The sequence below is a fragment of the Babylonia areolata genome, chromosome 21, assembly GCF_041734735.1.
Source record: "Babylonia areolata isolate BAREFJ2019XMU chromosome 21, ASM4173473v1, whole genome shotgun sequence".
Lineage (NCBI taxonomy): Eukaryota > Metazoa > Mollusca > Gastropoda > Neogastropoda > Buccinidae > Babylonia > Babylonia areolata.
This window is the reverse complement of record NC_134896.1, coordinates 13,752,666-13,773,473: the sequence shown is the minus strand read 5'-3', so window position 1 is coordinate 13,773,473 and position 20,808 is coordinate 13,752,666. Positions and strand designations below refer to the sequence as shown.

At 39.3% G+C, this 20,808-nt stretch overlaps 1 protein-coding gene across 1 annotated transcript; it reads left to right on the top strand.

The window, feature by feature from the left end:
• Positions 1 to 59: 59 nt before the first annotated feature.
• Positions 60 to 17,695, top strand: LOC143296320 (BTB/POZ domain-containing protein 7-like). The gene is made up of 8 exons (XM_076608189.1): positions 60 to 128; positions 2,362 to 3,555; positions 4,078 to 4,286; positions 6,820 to 6,895; positions 7,804 to 8,111; positions 8,336 to 8,513; positions 10,143 to 10,744; positions 11,255 to 17,695. The coding sequence occupies exons 2-8, from the start codon at positions 2,421 to 2,423 to the stop codon at positions 11,429 to 11,431; spliced, it is 2,685 nt and encodes an 894-aa protein (XP_076464304.1). The 5' UTR covers positions 60 to 128; positions 2,362 to 2,420; the 3' UTR covers positions 11,432 to 17,695.
• Positions 17,696 to 20,808: the final 3,113 nt, after the last annotated feature.

The window sequence follows — 20,808 nt, the reverse complement described above, 5'->3', positions numbered from 1 at the left end:
AACATAAAAATTGGATATGACTTTACGGATCAGGAATCGAATCCAACAAATGTTTGAGCGTTTTAACATCAAAATGGAGATCGACAAGTTGTGAGCTCAATTTCTGTTTAATTTTCATTCTGACATCCGTAAGTTTGGAAAGAGCCATTTAAAACTGACGTTAAAAGTTTGTAGAGTATCAATACGTAATTTAGATAAGTTAGAAGAAGTTGTGGTTGGATTTCTAGGAATCAGAATTTTATGAAAATTGTTGATCATTTTTTTAGTCTGCTAAGTAGGCCCTGTGCAAGCAGCTTTTCTGAAAAAAATTGCTCGCTGAGTGTCAGAACTGGAGATTGAGACAGTTCTTGTGTATTTCAGTTTGTGAAAATATTGTCAGTTTTGTTTATTGATATAGCTTGATATTCAAGCAGAAGGAACATGTGAAAGATGTTAACAAACATGTATGTGTCAAGCCTTCAGTGGATTCTTAAAGTGGAAGAGAGATTGAGTGTGAGCCAGCTTGCTACACGAACATAATTTGTCAGTTTATACGACCGGCATCAGTTTGTTGATGATAGTTCGTAGTTTCTGGTGCATACGGTGTGTTATCATGCCTTCATAATCAGCAAAACTTCGACATGGACAACTGGCAGTTCAGTCTGGATTAACATCACTTATTGCACTGTAAATTACTCATATATGACACATACTGACATAGTGACATACTGTCACATGACTGTTCTTTTCCAAAAGCAGTAAGTATACACTTCTGTTAGTCTGTATCAATAGATGTTACTTATTGCCAGTTATGCCCTCTGGCATGTAGGGCAGCAACGAAGATCCACCACTTGTCTGTTTTGGGCCAGTGTCTGAAGTGAATGGTGCCCAATGTGTGCTTCAGGGTTGTGAGTTCTCCTTTTACTGTTCAACTCCAGGTAATCTTTGGCCTTCCTCTATTGCCTCTTCCTTCTGGAGTCCAGTGAAGGGCTGTCTGTGTGATGTTACCTTGCTTTCTTCACATGACATGTCCAATCCATTTCCACCACCTTCTCATGTTGATGGTCTTCATGTTCTTCTTCAGTTGTTGTTTATATAACAAGTGTTTTTTATGGGACTAGGTTGTCATCCCCATGCCCAGCCCCCAATCAGGAGGGCAAGTGGGTCATGCTTTGTCCGGCCTCTACCCTTTGACCTGTCCAGCTTGGGTGGCCCTACCAGGAGCATACGTTAATGCTGGCATAGCTCTAGGGGTTTCTGAGGTAGACAAGCCCCCACACCCACCCACCTGCATCTCCTTCCCCCCTCAGTTACAACTGCTTGCCATGGGACGTTTTTGTCACAAAGGGTAATGATTAAGATTTTTTTTTTTTAATCCAGCATTCAAACTGCCTGTCAAAAGAAAGTATATAACCTGTGAATGTAATTATGTATGATTATCTGAAATGAAAATGAACATACCATGTGGTGAAATTGATGCTCATTTATTTAAGCAATCACTTACTTTTTTGGTTCCAGTTTGGATGGTCCTTGGCTTGGGGAGGACCTAATGAGTAACTGAGCACCTTGGGTTTTAGGATTGATTGGTTCCATTGTCTGTACAATTTGTTTTCAGCCAGATCAGTTTTGTCTCACACTCACACTGTCTTTCCACCTTGGAGTTTCATTATGACATTAGCTTAATCTGAGCTGAGGGAATAGATTGAAACTGACAGCTGGTGAAAATTAATATCACAGAGTCAGACTCAGACTGTCAGACTGGAGTGACTTATAGTTATACTATAGTTAGCCAGAATGATCAAAACTGAAATAGAACAAATACTTGTTTTGATTCACTGAATACCCATGTCAGCTTACGAGTTAACATTAGATACGCTCTTGTGTGCAAAACAAGTATTACAACAATTATTGCCACTGATACCATAATACAGAAAGCTCTACATCTTATAAACTCGGAAGAAACAAGAATATGAATTATTGATTTTATGTAATTTTTGCATGTACCAAAGCCCTCCCTGTGAAAAACGACCTTGACAAAATGGAAAATTACTATGACCATAAAAAAAACCTTGTGGTTTTATATCAGTCATAACATTAAATCTATTATATATATTTGCCATCTGTATTCTTTGAATTTAGACTAATAATACTTTTCTAAGAATTAATGAAGTTAATCCAGTTGATGCTGCTGCACTAGTGATAATCATATGACTATGAGTAACAGTTACTTTTCTTTGAAAGACCTCTGATGATTTTTTTTTTAATGTAGATTGTAAGGCTTGTGCTGTGGCGGGTACCTGGCTTATGATACTTCACTTGATATTGATAGTGTACGTGTACTGAATAATCTGAATAACCAGGACAAATTTATTTCCTTTCCAGGTAGGATACAGACATGATGAAGTGACAGGTGAATTTTAAGTCCAGCAGAACAACACAGCATGGGCGCCAATACTTCCCTTCCTGACCGGTCACAGTCAGGTTCCCGTTCGGCTCTGGGTCGTCTTTACCAGGGCTATGGAACAGCTGACACAGAAGTGGCCATGCGAGAGAAAAAGAAGAAGGCGTCCAAGTTTGCCACGCTGCGTAAAAAGCTGATCCGAATGCGTAGGCACAGCCGGTCACAAGACTATGCCAAAGCTATGCGGGAAATGATCTCATCATGGTCTGTGAGAGATGTCAGTGGTCTGGTCCAAGAGTACGAAGCATCGTCTGCTCTCAAGGAACTCTATGTTGCAGCTAACTTTGCCCGTCCCACAGCGCACACTTTACGACAAGACTTATCAGCACTATATGACTATAAATTCTGTACTGATGTGGACCTCATTTACAGAGGAACCTGTTTCCCGGCTCACCGTGCAATTCTCGCATCTCGTAGTCCCTATTTTAGAAATCTGCTGTCTCGATATGTTGACTTTGGGGCACAGGTGCCCATCAAACTGAAGACACCCGGCGTTGACTTACCGTTGTTTTCTGCACTATTGCGCTACCTCTACACTGATGAGCTCAATACAAAAGATTTGCATTTAGAGAACAGTGAGATTTTGGCTCGCCTGGCCAGTGAGTTTGGTGTGCCCAATGCTCTGGAGCATGATTTGAAGACTTTGCTGGACAGTGGTGACTATAGTGATGCTTTGTTGGTGTTTGCTAATGAAGATCACTCAGATGGTTTATCCGCTAGCCAGGGGGAAGGCACCGCACAAGCATCCAGAACTTCAAAGTATGAGTTCCCATGTCACAAAGCCATCCTTGCAGCCCGCTCCCCCTTCTTTAGGAATCTCATTAACAGACGTGCTAAGTCTGGGGAAGAAGCGACAGAGAGGGCGTTGCGAGCTCCTTCCCGCATTGTACTTGATGAGAGCGTGATCCCGCGTCGTTACGCACGGGTACTGTTAGGTGCATTGTATCACGATGTGGTAGACATGTCAAGTGTGATGCGCGGATCCACCAGCATGTGCAGCCTGAGTGAGATCCAGGCCATGGTGTCCACTGGCAAGTGTCACATGACCATGGTGGACGAGGCTATGGAAGTCTACCAGATCGGGCAGTTCCTTGACTTCCCGGTTCTTTCACAAGGTGAGTTATTCTCATAAGAATGAGCAAATATCAACATATATATATATATATATATATATATATATATATATATGTGTGTGTGTGTGTGTGTGTGTGTGTGTGTGTGTGTGTGTGTTAATAATATATATATATATTAGATATAATGAAGTTTTTGTTGTTGAACAAGATATATTTGTTTTGTGACACAGACAGTCTAGTGCTAGTTGTTTAAGTTATTTAGCAGACAGTTATCTGTGACTTAAATTAGTTAAAAGTAAAGCCTACAGGGAATTATTGTGGTCATCCTTATCTAGTGGATACCTAAATAGGAATTGAAAATTGAATGAATTTGAACCTTTCATATGTATTTACTTTGTTAAAATGTTAGGTCAGATTTGATTTATTTTTTCTTTACATTTAAAAAAAAAGTTATTATTATAAATATAATAATTAATGAATTTGATAATGTCTATTGACATATACAACCAGACTTTTTTAAGAAGAGTCCAGTTCCACTGATGGTGTTGACTGGCATACTGACAGGCTGTGAGGATGTGATGGTGGACAACCTGTGTGTGGACAACGTGGTCAGTGTGCTGACCTGGGGCAGGGAAGCCCATGGGTCCCAGTGGGTGTCTCGGCAGGCCCAGCACTACCTTACCGAGGAGTTCCTGCAGGTGACGCACTCCAGCGTCCTGCACGACCTCTCCAAAGACTACCTCAAGGAGATCCTGTCTTCTGACTTCTTGCAGGTGAGCCAGTCTGCTGTGACTGTTAGTGCTGGTTGCTGGTTGATTCCAGTGCTGTTAGTTATCTGCCCCAGGGCTTGACATTAATGGTTGCCTGACTGCCCGGGGCAAGTAGATCATCATGTCGGGCAAGTATTGCCCTTTCCGAACTTGCCCAACTGGACAAGTTATATTTTCCAAGACAAGCATGTTTTGTTTTCAAAAATATCCATCACACTCCCGACACCGATCGTCTGACACACTTCCTCTAGCAGACGATGTTTTGTGTCTGAATGTGACAAGTGGTCACCGGAAAAAGAGAGCTATCATGCAGCCCTAAAAGGTGATTTGCCATTGGTTGCTATTTTTGGAGAGCCAATGGTAATTTTTCTTATAGCATAGTTCATCTTCCGCCCATCACATCACAACTAAAAAAATCACTTAAACAAAAAAAAAACCCTAACAGAGTTTGTTTCTATGACAGACCTGTTTACCAGTACTGTTTTGGGGTAATTTGTACATCATTTTGACTTAGAATACACCAGTACATGAAAATAGATTTCAGTGCAACTTATGAGGAAAGAAAAAAATGTTTTGGCCAACCAGAATTCTGTCCGCAACAACAAAGTGAGGAGTTTTGACGCTGCTCCCGTGGCGACTGGTTCTTTGGAGGAAAGTGAAAAGTTCACTGCTGGCACATGCCCGTCAGTGTTACATGACTGCCAGCCAGACCTGTCTATAGTCAGTCCAAGAGGGCAACCTTCATGGTTGGCTGTCCCATCTTCCTCCCCCCCACCCACCCTCACTCTTCCTCCACCCCTCCACTGATAACGTTGTCAAAATCACTGCCACGCTGTCCCTTCACCACCCTCCCATCCAATTCTGACTGTGATCTGTCTGTCTTTATGCCTCATTCAGTCTGTCTCTCTCCCTCGCATCTCAGTGTTAAGGTCAAGTTGGTTAATCAAAAAGGAAACAGCCATTCTGTAGAATCATAACTTAGACCAAGTTAACAGACATGACCTCCACAATCCTCCCCCCTTCTCATTCCTTCACCCCCCCCCCCAACCCCCCCTGCCCCCACTCCCCTAACTTTCTCTTTGACCCCTTCTCCAGACACCACCTCCCATATCGCAGACTTGCTTATTCTTACCCCCTCCCCACCTTTTTTTTTTTTACATGGTCAGACTGGGAATAGCAGAAAGGATGGAGGCACGGTAGGGGTCAAAGTCCAGTTTGCTGAGGGGTTGACACACATCAAAGGACATTGTGGAAAGCTCCGTTGCTGAGCAGCCGCCATGTACCACCTTCCCTCTCTGGGACTGTGACCCTTCACCATCCCCTTTCACTCACTCACACACACACTCTCTCTCTCTCTTTCTCTCTCTCTCTCTCTGATGCTGGGTGAGAACAACTGAAACCCATCCTGGTGTGGCCATCCTGGCAAGTGAATTTTCAAGAGTTGCGGTACCAGGCAAGTGAAAAACAGTAACTGTTGACCCCATCTAACAGAATCACTTGGATCTGTCAAATCCTGACATTGATTGTCTCACAGTACAAATGCTGGCTTTTCTTTTTAACACTGCACGTTGCTGTTTGCAGTGGAGCTTAAAAAAAAAAAAAATTCTGTGGCTGACAGTCAACTGCAAAAACATGCCAAAGGCAGTTTTTGTCAAGTGAGACTGAGAAAAAACTTGTTTTGGCTGTTCAAAAACAACAGTTATCTTTGGTGAAACCCAACGAAACAAATTTCAGTTAAAGAAAAGGGTTTGACTACTTCTTTGTATGTGTGTGTGTGTGCGTGTGTGTGCATGCACGCGATCACATGCGAGCATTTGGTGATGCATGTAAGTTTCTGAAAGTTGGGCAAGTGCAAATTCTGCCCGGGCAAGTGAATTTTCCAGTGACTTGCCCAACTGGGCAAGTGGGAAAAAAAGTTAATGTCAAGCCCAGTGCCCCTTCTCACTTTACACATTTTCTGTACAGAGTAAAGTAATCATTAACTGTATTAAATGGGTTTGTTCTTTTAACAGTCTTCTGTATAGATTTCAACTAGATCCCCCATTGGATAAATGAACAGTAACTTGGATTCAGTTCATTTACTGAAAATGACTCAGTTGCACATTTAAAAAAAAAGTTTTTTATCATTTTATTACTGGTTGTGTGCATTGATTAATGTTAGAATAGAAATTGATACTCCAAGTATTTAAGTGGTAGACGTAGAGGAATTTTGTGCATTGATTAATGTTAGAATAGAAATTGATACTCCAAGTATTTAAGTGGTAGACGTAGAGGAATTTGTAACGTAGAATTCTCAGACTTAACCAAGAATTCTCAGACTTAACCAAAAAGAAATCATTACTCTTGCATGGAAATTATGTTTATTCTGTGTGCTTTTGTATCTGGCAATTATTTGGTGTGTCCACTGCAGGCCTTAGTTACTGTTTATCCTGTTGTGGTTTGAAAAACTGAATGAAGTAAAAATAGTTTCTGATGCAGAATGAATAACCGGTTTTGAATTTTATTATGGATGATGAACAAAACAAACTGATGACAGGCAGGGGAACTGGAAGTTTTGACAGCTGTGATAAAATGGGGAGAACATCAGCTGGTGAAACGCATAGAAGAAAGAGGTAAGTGTGACATATCTGTCTGTGGTGCATTTTAGTCTTCTCTTGTTTGTCATTTCATTGTTTTTAAAAAGGAAATTTCATGTGATCTGATTTCATCTGTACCTTTTTCCCTTTCCTTTCTTTAGATCCATATCTATCGAATAGTCTGAGCATTGCTTTTCAAACCTGTCAGTATGTGTGCACGTGAATGTGAATATCCTGTTTTGATGCCTGTTGCTTTATATAATGTAAAACACTTAACAAGCAATCTTGCCTATTTTTTAAGATAGGTATGGTAGTAACTAAGTAAATGAATTGGATCCTGTCAAGATAAGACACATTTGATGATTTGTCCTGATATTTATCAGGTTATTATTTTTCAGTGGAGATTAATTCTAGCATGTATGAAAAATTAAAAAGATAAAAGGGAGCAGTACTTACATAACTTTAGTGTGTTAAGATTGAGACACTGGTCACAAAAAGGGAAAAAAAATGAGAATGGCTTCATTGATTGGTTAAGAATGGAAGGAACTCCACAGACAACAGGGCTTAAGCTGATTTTAAAACAATGGCAAGAGGGACACTGATCGGAAGGGCAAATTTTCAAACTTCATATTTAACTTGAAGTGCAGATATGATATATATTCTAGCCCTTTTACTATTCAACATTTATTACATCTTTTCAATATGAATTACATTTTTAGATTATGACAATACTATAACTTTCTGAATTTGATTTTTTTGAGAAAGTTCAGATTTTCTGCCTTGTTGTGTGTCCCCATACCTCTCATTTTGTTTTTGATATCACATCTTTTGAAGGTTATATGTGTAAAAAAAAAAAAAAGAAGAAAAAGAAGAAGAAGAAGAGTGAGTGTTCAACTTCAAACTGAACCAGGTGTGCCACCATGTGACTTTTGTCCTCCCTGCAGAGCCCAACTTGCTGACACACACGGCGCACAGTGTGGCCAAGAAAGGGGTGAAGAAGCGTGACCTGAATGATGTGGAGCTGAGGGAGATCATCTTTGACTTGCTAGCCTTGGTGCGTCTGGACCACATCATCCCAGCCAACAGTGACATCCTGTCCTCCGCCATCAAGCGTGGCCTCATCAGCACCCCCCCTTCCCACATGCTGGGCGACGACACACCCGGCCAACGCATTGGGGCCTGGACACGCATGAGGAAGTGTGGGGTGTTTCAGAAGCCCCGTCTATTCATGCCCTATTATGAGGAAGCGAAGGTGGGTGGGTGTTCTGCACTGTAGTGTACATATTTTGGTCAGTGTTCTGCACTGCAGCGTACCTGTTTTGTTTTGTTTCTGTGATCATCTGTATTACTGTTAAAACTTTTACTTTTTAGACTAAATTATACTAAAAACATTATCAACAAATTTCTGGATGATGGATGCAACGTCTGAATTCAAACAAGGATTGTACTCTGCATTTGTGTGATGCCCCCTTTCAGGCCGTGCTGGAGGACATGGTGGTGTGTGCCCAGGAGCAGGATACAAGCCGGGTTCGCATGCTCCACATGTCCACCATACCGGACACCCTCTACATGGTGGATGAACAGCACTGCTCTTCCGCCCCCTACGCTGTCTCTCCTGTCTCCACTGTGGACATCATTGCTGGCACTATACCAGGTGTGGATGTGGGCTTACTGCTTACTTTGTTTCTCCCTGTCTTCTAGAATGTATGAAGATTGTTTACATCCCTTGGACTTGTATGGTTTGTTCTGTATGACTCAAAGGCAGTGGGGAAATTCAGAAGTCACTTGCAGACACGGTTGGTCAAAATTGTGTTGTCTAGCAAAGATCAGTCTCAGCTCATTTTTTGAAGGCGTACAGCCTTTCTTCTTCTTCTTCGTTCATGGGCTGCAACTCCTGTGTTCACTTGTATGTACACGAGTGGGCTTTTACGTGTATGACCATTTTTGCCCCACCATGTAGGCAGCCATACACCGTTTTCAGGGGTGTGCATGCTGGGCATGTTCTTGTTTCCATAACCCATTGAACGCTGACATGGATTACAGGATCTTTAACGTGCGCATTTGATCTTCTGCTTGCGCATACACACTAAGGGGTTTCAGGCACTAGCAGGTCTGCACATATGTTGACCTGGGAGATTGGAAAAATCTCCACCTTTTACCCACCTTTACACCACCCTTACAGCCTTTAAAGTGGCTCAGCAAATCCTGAAAGATGTGGACAGTGTGCAAGAAAATCTGTGAAGTGGTGAGGGTGGTGAATCGGGTACAGATTTGGCGAATGATGATAACAGTCACAACCCACTTCGTGGCACAAGAGTGAAAGTAACAGTGATGTAAGTTTTGTGCCCAACACTGGTCAATCTGCGTCTGTATCATGCCAGGAGTAAAGTAACTGAACATGAACCAGTTGCCAGTACAAGCACTGTCATTCTACATTTGTAGCTTGAAAGGGAAGGGGGGATGAGGAGAGGAGTGGTCAGTCAAGCTCGCCACCAGTGGGGCAGGGAGAGGGGAGGGCTGTATCTGTTGGCTGGGTGCCAACATGCAGCTGGATGGCCCATTTTCTTTTCGGTCAAGCTCTAGTGTAATACTGGGACACTTGCACCCAAAGAAAACAAATCTGACTGGACATCTTGGAATTAATTGTGATGCAGAGAATTTTTTAACCACTTGATTTCATGGAATCATCATGCTAAATCTCCAAGGATATATCTTTGTATTTGAAGAAGCGGTGCACTTTTTTCTTCTTTTTTTCACGTATGTGGAAACCCTGAGTCTTTTTTGGCTCACAGTAATGACAAAATTCTTAAAATGTTTTGCAGGCAAGGATTTAATGTGCTCTCATTTGGCTTGAAAAATTAATCTTCTGGAAAAAGTATGTTGTGACTGCTGACTGTTTCATCTAGATTTGTTCTAATGTTCCAGTACCTTGAATTGTGAGGTAGCCTTTTGTCTTCTTTTTTTAATTTTAAAATTGGGCACCAGATGCAGTTTGTACATTTTGGAAGAAGAAATAGTTTTTGTTGTTCATTAGAATTATTTTACATTATACATGTATACATGTTACAGTTTTCATGTTCAAAATGCTTTTTTTATGAAATAGTCTTAAGAAGAAAAAAAAAAGTGTTTTCAGCCAACCCGTGTATGATTTAAGATGTCAAGAGTTCGTATGAACAATAAGTTCCCCCCCTTTTTTTTAACGGAAGTGGTGATTTTGGCTCACATGTGTTTACAGAAATGCATGAAGGTTTTCCCTCTTGTTAATATGTGCTTTTTGTCCTAGTTCCTGATCGTGAGACCTTCTCCATGATGGTGCAAAGAGAACAAGAGTTGGAGCAGTCTTCAGTCGCCCAACGTGCCTTCGCTCTGACCTGCATGGACCGTCGCTCTGCCCGACATCAACTCCAGCTGAGGGTGGTGCGTGAAGTGGGTCTGCCGGACACCGCCACTGAGGTGCTGCACAACGCTCACTACTACTACCCCACAGCTGACGTCACCCCTGCCCAGGCTGCCAACCCTCATCATCATCCTCAGTACCCTCTAGTTCATCCTCTCCTCCATCACCACCAGCAGCAGCAGCAGCACATGACCCGGTCCCTCAGCTTACTATCTCAGGCATCCTCATCGCAGAACTCTCAGCGCTCTCGGAGCCGCCTGGGCTGTGGCAGTAGCAGCAGTGGGGCCAGCAATATAACTTATGGCAGCAGGAGCCGTGAGGAGTACCGGGGAGGGGCGACCTGTGTGAACTTCGGTGGTTGTGCGGTTCGGGACTCTGCCCCTCTGGCCACCATGCAGGTGGACCTGATGTACCACACGTCCCCGTCACATCGTGCCAAGCTCACTCCTACCTCTGTCTCACCCACCAGCTCCTACAGCCCTCTGGAGGTGAGTCATGGTATTCATTTTAAAACAATGGCAAGAGGGACACTGATCGGAAGGGCAAATTTTCAAACTTCATATTTAACTTGAAGTGCAGATATGATATACATTCTAGCCCTTTTACTATTCAACATTTATTACATAACAAAGTTAAGTATTATTTTGATTATTCAGGAAAAGCTTAACTTCTGGTTTCACTTGCATACCATTCATCTTTCACTTGCTGATTTGTACATGGTTCAAAGTACACAACAGAATTTTAGCAGGTTCAAATTCTGTTATCTAAGAATGAAATATTCTTTGAAGAAAAAAAAGATTAGAAAAATGTGTGTTGAAGGGAAGGAGGTACTATAAAAGGCCTTTTTTATTTTAGAAAAAGAAGATAAAAAAAATACAGCTCTGAAGTACTTTGATAGTAACATCAGCCTTTCCATTACTTGTTGCAGCCCTTTTGACATTACTTGTAATATTTTAAGTAATATTTTAATTTCCTTTTTTTTCTTCTTCTTCTTTCAGACGGAGACTGGCAGTGACAGTATTCTGAGTGACATGATGCCAGACATTGCTATGGCAACCTCATCAATAGGTCAGCTCAGTTTGCACGACGAAGTTCAGCTGGACATTGGTGATGGAGGCAGTCATGGAAGCCATGGCAGTCGCAGCAGCAGCAGACAGAATACTCTGTACATTTGAAAAGAGGTCACACAATTAGACGACATGAATAGCTGACATAGGAAGCAAGGGATAGACCCTTGCATTAGTTTATTGACCTGCGGATGGTTTAACCCTCTTGCTGCCAGTTATATTTATTACTTATCAGAATGCCTGAAAGAATATGTAACACTGAAATTCTTTTTACTGACGTGAATGATACACATTTCCAGAAAAAGGTAATTCTATTGTGGTGGTTTTTTTTCTTTGTGTACTGCACCCACACCTGCACTGGTTATGCTTTTTATTCCTCATTTTACCTGGCAAGCAATCGAGAGAGAAAATAAGAGAGCATTTCCCATTAAATATGGAGAGAAATTCCTTGATAAATGTCCAGTAACCAATTGAAATTGTAAATCTGATGCTTTAGAGAAAAGTGATATGATTTCAGGTGGTAACATTTCTATTTCATAATGGCAAGGATTGTCCGTGATGAAGCATGTGACAAGTTGCTGATGGAAAAGCGTCACTGGCACATGTACAGGAAAAATGTTGACAAGCTATTCCATCACTGGCAGCAAAACAGTTAAACGAATGATACACTTATGACTGCTCAGGACATTATTTGTCCCCCTCACTAATGGTTGAGAGTGTAGTGGGGGAGGATTTTAGATCAAAACTTGAGTTAGAAGGTTGTTTTCCTGAAGACCAATGTGAAACTACAAGTTGTGTTGAGGGTACAAAGGAACGGTGTGTGTGGTGAATTAAAAAAGTACAAAAGGGTGACTTGCATGAAATGAGTAAATGAAGAGGGTTTGTTTCATTTGGTCTTTTGTGTATTTGTTTTTTCATTATATATACTCTTTTTCAAATTCTCTCTCTCTGTCTCTCTGTCTCTCTCTCTCTCTTTGTTCTCCCATCTTTTGTTTTCTTCCATTTTTTGTTTGTGTCTCTATTTTTGTATATCTTTCTGCCTCTCTCTCTCTCTGCCTGCCATTTTTGACAGAGTCGAACACGAAAATCACACTGATCATCTTCAGTTGAACATGAACATAATTTAAGTGAATGAGTTTTGTATTCAAGCATGTGATGTTGATTTGGAGCCAGGTACAACTCAACAGTTGACTTGAGAAGTTGCAATGTGCTGTTGGATACGAACAGAACAGTGTGAATGTACGTTTTTGGCACAGTGACACCCATGCGCTGTGTGTAAGTTCATTGCTGCTCTGAGTCATATCGCTTCATTCAGTCTTTGTCAAGGTCAAACAGGCTGTCTCGCGGAACAGAATCAGGTCCTGTTGGTCACATTTGAGTTGGAATTTTTGATGAATTGTTTAAATGCCCTCTTCAGTGTTTGCTTGCCATTTCAAAATATTGTAAATGTCAAGCAGTGTTGGTATGTCAATGTAAATGTTGGACAGGCTGTCAGAAAGCTTCTTTAGAGGAAATGGGGGTGGGGTGTGTATGGAGAGTGAGTTGTGCACACATGCTCGTGGTTTTTTTGTGCTGGGGTAATGGTGTAAAAGAGTTGGCCTGTGTGAGTACTGAGTTGTACCATTGTACAAAACTGGAAGTTTGCTGGATTCAGTGTTAAGCATGCTTGTCAGAGAACATTTTGTTTGTCAGTATAACATTAGTAATAGTTAATCTGACAAAGAATGGCCACTGACAGTAGAATGGCCACTGTCAGTACAACATTGGTAATAGTTTAATCTGACATTAAATGGCTGCTGTCCTGCACTGCTTAAGAAAGGGAAGGAAGCAAGGGCTCAGTGGGGTGATCGGAAAACTGCAGGTTATTTTAGTAATTGATGCATAATGCATCCCAGTTCTCTCTTCAGTTATTGACATATGTGGCTGATTGATATGCTGTATGTGTTGTTATCATTTACTGTTTGCTTGAATCAAATTCTTGTCTCGATGCTTTGGGACTTTTGCCTCGGCAGAACTGTAAACCGATTTTTCAGGACCAGCGGCCAATATACAAGGACATCACTAGATGTTTTCTCCCCCCTTAAAAAACAAAGTTCTCCAGAAGAATGGCTTGTGGTATGTTTGATACTTTAATTGCCTTGCCAACTTACATCTTGTTTTAGAAGAAAAAGGAAAAATATTAGGAACTGGAAGCATTAGTCTTGTTTCACAAAAGCACAAATTATGACTCCACTGGTGTGTTTTTTTTATTTTTTTTGTTTTTTGGTCAACACCCCCTGGCTCTGTCTGAAGCAAAACTTAAATGTTTGTTTGCTCTGTTCCAATCCATGATATCTGTCCATCCCTGTCTACAACTTCCATATTAAGCCAGAGGTGGCATAATTTTTTATTTTTGCTCTTCTAAGTGGGTTTTAATCAGTGTATATCAATTCATTTGTTTATAAATAGTGACGGTGTATCATTGTAAGAAAAAGAAAGTGGCTTGGAATGGGGGATGAGTAAGGGGGTGGGGTAGAAAATATGTTTGTCCATAAATTGTTCTGAGTATATTACAAAGCAGTTTGTTAGTGCATGCTTCAGCTTGTGTTTTGGGGTGGATGTACATAACAGTTAAGTTTTTTTTGTGTGTTTTTTTTTTTTTTTTTGCATGCCATTGTCTAGTGGGGTGTGCATCATCTGTGCTACTGATTTAGTAAAAGATTGTGAAAGATTATCAGCATCACATTATTTTGTGGTTCATTTTTTAAGAAGTTAAAATGTTCTGGCTTAGGTATTGTGATTTTTTGGCTTTTATTTTTCTTCTTGAATTCATTAAAAGTTGGGATTTTGAAGGCACAGTTTTGGGTGTTGTGTTGCCAGTTTCAAGTTAAATTTCCTTTTATTTGTTATTCCTCAACCCAGTTACATGTTAGTATTTTCAGGTCATCTTGCTTCAACACTTGTAATGAGATGTATTACTAATGAATTTCAGATTTCTTTTAGGGACAACAAGAATCAAGAAAACCACGACACTGAAAATGACACCCTTGTCAGTCTGCATCAGGACACTTCCATTAAGTTCATAATTCTAAGAGCAGTGAAATGGTTACTTTATTTTTATTTTATCAAAAGATTTTTCATCATTTGTCAGTGTAAAATTTCTTGTCAGTTTTCTTTTTTCTAGATTTTAGAAACAAACGAAATTCATTCAAATGAAATAGCATTTCAGAAGTGTGTGTCTTGAACAATTCTGAACTTTTACTTTTATTTTACATTTGTAGGCTGCATCTGTTTCAGTGAGTGGATACACTGCGAAAATTTCAGTCCTCCCATTTAGGCAGCCTGTGTATTAGGGGTTGGTGGGTGTTGAATATATTGATCCCAAGGCTCCCCCTCCAAATGCTGACATAGATTACAGGATCTTTAACAGTTATGTTATGATACTGGCAGGTCTGATCCTTTGTTGTCCAGGGAAATTGGACAAATATGTGTACATCATCCAGCAAATTCTTTCAAGATTTGAACCATAAACTCTTGGCAGGCGAGTCTGATGCTTTAGTCAGTAAATTGTTGCACCCATCAGTACTTTTTAGTTAAATGCAGAATGTCAACACAGTAATTGAGTAAATGAATGGGACTTAAAACAGGTCAATCTTATTCTTGAAACAGCCCAGAGAAGACCAAAACAAATGTGGTTGGTAGGATTAAAAAAAAACAACTTTATGGGAATGCTTTAATTGGAATGCTTTAATTGTGGTGTGTGCCTTGTACTTGACGAGAACTGAAATCGATCACAAACTCGTTAAATTTGTGTGTGTGTTTCTGTATAGAGTGTACGCATGCATGTGTGTTTGTGTGTGTGTATAAGAGAGAGAGATTGAAAACTGTATAAAGGTATCCAAGTGATACCTTCTTTTATTTTGGCTTTTCCAGCTGAACGTACATGCAAGATAATGTTTTGCAAGTCCATTGGATATTCTATAAAAGCTTTTTTTATGTATGAGTATTGGTAGATATTTTGACAAGGAAAACAAGGGTCACAGTGACTGCGTAACTATGCTTGATGTGGCAGTGTTGTGTCTTTGTGTGCTGTACTATTTCATTGGCTTATGTCATGATAAGTGCAAGCTGAAATTAAATGAATATTTTGTAATGATATGTACGGATGCAAACTGTCAGTGTGCTCTTTGTTCAATATTTCTGCTTCCCACCATTGTGTTGACAATTCCTGTCTCCAGGATGTCCCTTGGCGTCTGTTGTGGTTACAACATTATTCACTGTCTGAACTTGGCTTAAAACACAAAATTTTGCTTGGTTATAATTCTTGGTGAAAATCTTTCACCAATTAATATACCAGGGGAATTTGACCGTGCTTCAGTGAGTGCCTGTATACTTTTGTAGGAGTCCATAATTCTGTAGGAATGAATTATTCACAGTGCGATAGGGGCAGTGAAACTTGTCTGGAACAATCAAATGTTCAGTTGTTCATAGGGCAGTGTGCATGTGGACCTGTTACTAAATTTACAATACAGATATTGACCAGAACTTTGGTTTGTCCAAGGTGGCAGCATATTCAGTTTATGCATATATGTCTTGCTGCCCTGCGTACATGACAGAGGGCATAACAGGCAGTAAGCAAGCAAGAATGTGTCTGGAGTATTTTGTATATGTGTGTGTGTGTGTATAATGTATGAGCAGGTGTCACTGTCACTGCTTTGGTTTATGTAAGGCGACAGCAAGAAATAACTTAACGGAGTGTGTGTTTTTACTGTTACTACTAATTTGAATGTAATCTGTATCCATTCACAGTTAGCAGAAATGATACATGTCTGAACTGTTTAAATAAAGCATAGACGGCAGAATATTGATATATGAGCAGGTCCTGGTTATATGTTATCTTTTTTGAATTACATCTACATTTCTGGAATAAACAAATGTCCAGTAATTGCTATTTACTTTTGAACAACATGTTGTGTTTTTAAGATAAACAAATTTGCAGTAATTGCTTCTCATTTGCTATTGAATGTTATGTTTCTGAGATAATTTGCAGTAATTTTTGTCATGTTCTGTGTGTGTGTGTGTGTGTGTGTGTGTGTGTGTGTGTGAGTATGTGTGTGTGTGTGTGTACCAAGATCTTGTCAACACTGAGTGTGTTTGTTGTGTGAAAGTGAACAAGTCTCTTCATTTTTGTGTTGTTTTTTTTTTAAACAAGAACTGAAGTTTTTCGGTACTTCTTATCAAGTGATCTGATCATTGAAACCCATAGACCAAGGAAAAAAAGGCTTAATCTTTATAAAACAAAACAAAACTGACTAAGAAAAAAAATAAGTGTGATCATGAGTGAATGTGCTGGATTTCTGCCAAAGCAACAAGTCATATTTAATTATACATACTTAACCGTGACCCACTAGTGCAGACTCCGGCAGGGGTGTGACATTTCTGTCCTGTGCAAGTTATATTGTCCAGTGTGAACAAAACAGGCTCTGTTGCTTTATTAAATGGCCTTATGGAATTTCATGGTCATCTTTTGCAGTGACTTTGTACCTGAAGGCTGTCTCCAAACAGTAATTTGAGATAGTGATAGTAGTGTTCGGCACTACAGACAGTTTCGATATATTTTTTGATGAGTCGTCCCAGAGAATTTTGCAGTGCATTGAAAAAAAAAAAAAAATTTTAAAGAAAAAAACAACAACACACACACACACACACACAAAAGCATGTAGTGCCACAAGAAACATTTGTAGCTGCAAAATTGTACACAACTTGCCTGGTTTTGAAATATCTGACTTGTAAAATCAGAATTAGTAAGCCAGTATACAAATACTGTACATTTGTGCGACATGTAAAAGTACAGACCTGTAACATATCACCCGAAGAGCAAACCAGTTTTGCTGTTTTACTTTTAGGCTAGAATGTAATAACTTTTCCTTGTCAGTTTTGTATGTTGAGAGTATCAACTGTAGTGTAAAAATGTGCGCAGTGCCTTTACACAGTTGATGCATTCTTGTATGCTTTGTTTTTGACTGTGTAACAAATTAGTCGTGATATCTGAAAATTAGCCACATTTTAAGTAAGCAATTTTTTGACTGCATCAGATATCAGTAGTTTTTTGTTGTTGTTTTTGTGATAGAATGAAATCATAATAGATAGGACATGTTGTGGGTGTTTTTACTTTATAGCATTTCATGAGCTGTTCCAGCTGTATTTCATTTCTGTCACTTGTAAACCTAGGATGCCAGGAAATTTTCTCTTTTCTGTCGCTTTCTTTGTTTTTGGCTTTGTCAATTTCTTTCTGTTGTCTCTTCTCTTTTTATTTGCTGCCTTGCTTGGCCATTCACCTTTTTTTTTCTAGAAAGCTTTGAATATTTTTTGTCTTTTTCTGAAATTGATAGTTGGTCACACATGTCATATTCCTTTTTTTTTGGGGGGGGGGGAGGGGAGGTGGGGGTGGGAGGGAGGGGGGGGGGGCAGGAAGTGTGATGGGCTCACTGGCAATTTTTGGTTTTGTACATATGGAACACAGTTTTGTTTATAATGTATAATTGTGCTCATGTTCAGGTTAGTTTATTAATCCTCTGATGAAAAACAATTGATGGGATGGTCATTGTCAGAGGCATGTCATAGGATTGTAAGTGCATGCATGTGACTGCTACTAAGACATTATTTTCTTTTCCAGGTAGTTATGTTTTGTTTTTGTGTTTTCAGGTTTTAAGGGACTGGTTAGATATTTAGAGTTTATCAGCCCTGATATGGCCCTATGTGGTCACGTGGGCTATAAGCAGCAGAAGATAAAAAAAAATGTTAAATCCAAAAATACAGTGCTCTCTTTGATGATTTTGACAGCATAAGCTTTTAACACCTTGTGAAATCCTTGTTTGTGTTTCGGTTTTGTTTCTGATTGTGATTGTGTGTGTTTGTTTGTTTTGTTGTTGTTGTTTTTTTAATTAAGAGCAGCACAGACAAAACTTTGTTATAAAAAGCTGCAGAGATGATGTTCACTTCTTTTTCATTGTGATAAAAAATTTTTTTTTAAAGGATTTTACTGAGGGTCAGTGATCAAGACTACATTCTCCCCTCTCATTGCCATCTTCGCACAATACGTGCACCAAGAAAAAGAAGAAAAGAATTTCAATTTTTTGTTTTTTTAATGGGTCTGTGATCATTTTGTTTTGGCTGATGGAGACTGTTGCAGAATGACATTTTATTTTCTATGACAGCTTTTTGTGTGTGTGTGTTGTTGTTTTTTTTTCAGTGTTTGCACCTTTCCCTTTATCCCCTCATAGCAACAAGACGTGTATAACACTTGTTACCACGTGCTGTTGATAGCTCAGTGTTTTGTTGTTACTGTTTGGGGGACATTTTTGATACTTGGGATAAAAGATGAGCAGAATTGTACATACAGTTCCTGAAAGTAACTGTGTGTAGGCCAGAAAATGTGGTGTAGTATGATGAATTGTAAGTACTTTCCCACTCCAGACATGTATCATCAGATAGTAATCAGCCAGTACAATTTTGATCCATTTTATTTGGAGGGAAATGTGCTACCCCTCCTGGAATTCATTTCAGTGAATGATCTTTACAAGTCATCTGACCAAAAAGCATCTGACAGGCAGAAAGCCAACCACAAAACAAGAAAAAGAAAGTACTGTTGAGACTTTACATTTGTTACAAAGTTAGATAAAAACCATAATTTTTAGTTAATTGTTAAAAAAAAAATCACTTCAGATTACATTGGAAAACATAATTGAATCAATTGATATATGAAGGCTTGCCTCCCTGTTGAATAGCACTGGTTTCATACAGAAATCTGTTTATAGAAAATGGAAATACTAAAACTCTTCAGTGTTTACTGATTTTTTGTTTCTTCCCATGTGCTTTGAGCATACTTTTTTTTTTTTTTTTTTTTTTTTTTAAACCCAGTTCTTTTAAATCACAGCTGTTGAACCTTTTTTTTCTTTTTTCCTTCTTCTTTGCATTATGTGATAGTTTGTTTGGCTGAAATGTGAAGAGTTCATGCTTGTGATTGTATTGTTACATAAAAGGCAGAAACCTTTTCTATGGTTGCATTTGAAACTATGTTGATCTCGAGGTCTGTATCTTTTTGTCACCTTGTTATCATGGGGTTAATTTTAATGTGGTGACAGCTGTAAAGGGTGTTTACAGATTTTGCCAGTGCATGCCTGATCTGTTCTGGATGTAAAGTTTGTACATACACTGTATGTGACATTTGCCAAGTCTCTGCAATGATTACATCATGACCTCTGAAAATGTAAAATTGAATGTCTCAGTGATTTTGTAACACTTGAATGTTGCATCGTTATTTACAACAAATATGTACCTTTGCAGTTTTGAATGTCACTTTTACAGTTACTTCATCAGTTTAATTATTGTTATTAAATTATTATTTTCTTTGTTGTTATTGAGGCTGTGTACTGAACATGAATATTGTGTTGCTCATATACCATCATTCATATAATTTTATGTCAGCCACAAAATCAGTGTAATCTGTTGTGCAGCAAGCATAATCTCCTTCCCACACTGATGTAATACCTTCATTGGAAGTGTTCTGTTGTTGCTGTAGTTCACAAGCTTACAGTATCAGGATGATTACTTTTTGAATATTTGCTACATGCTCTTATGTTCACAGTCTTTTTTTTTTTCTTTCTAGTTTGTTTTCACATTTATTTTAACCACTTGAAAAGGAACTGCTTACATCATTGCAATGAAATTGTCATTTTTAGATTTTCTTCCAACTGTTCAAGTCCGTCCTATCCTGTCATCCACTTCCCTCCCTTTTTCTTCTTGTATAGATAGATCTGTCAGTTGGAGTCTTATTTTATTATTTTGATAAAATCTGCAAAAACATAACACAGATACAACACATGCATGCATACACAGGCACACACACATACAGCCTTACAATAATTGAAGGACTGTTTACCAGAGAAAATTTTTTTTTTCCACTCAAATGATTTCAAAAAAGAATTTCTCATCAGTATAAACATGTCCCAAACATCTGTGGGTTTGTGTTTCTGACCAGTCTAGTTATGAACAGGGTACCATCATGTGTGTGTATGTCATAATTTTATGTCTATATAAGTTTTCTCATTTTGTACCACACCACATTGTCTGCAGCCATTTCATCCTCCCCATCTCTGTCACTTTGTTTTGCTTGACAAGTGCACTTGTGATAATTGGGTAGTACTTAAACAAGAAATACTATTGCAGATGATGACCTGTTGACTGATGTGTTATTTGTTCTTGATGCAGGTAAATGGAGTGAATGATGGAATTGTTTGAGAATGTCATACAATTGTGTCATCGGGGTTTCTGTCTGTGTCTCCATATCCACACAAACACACACACACTCCAAAATTCATGTATGCAGGCGGACATGCTTTAGACTTTCTCTCTCGCTTTCCTGTCTGTCACACACACATTCACACTGTCTCTCTCTCTCTCTCTCTCTGTCTCTCTCTCTCTTACACATACATGCACATGTAAAA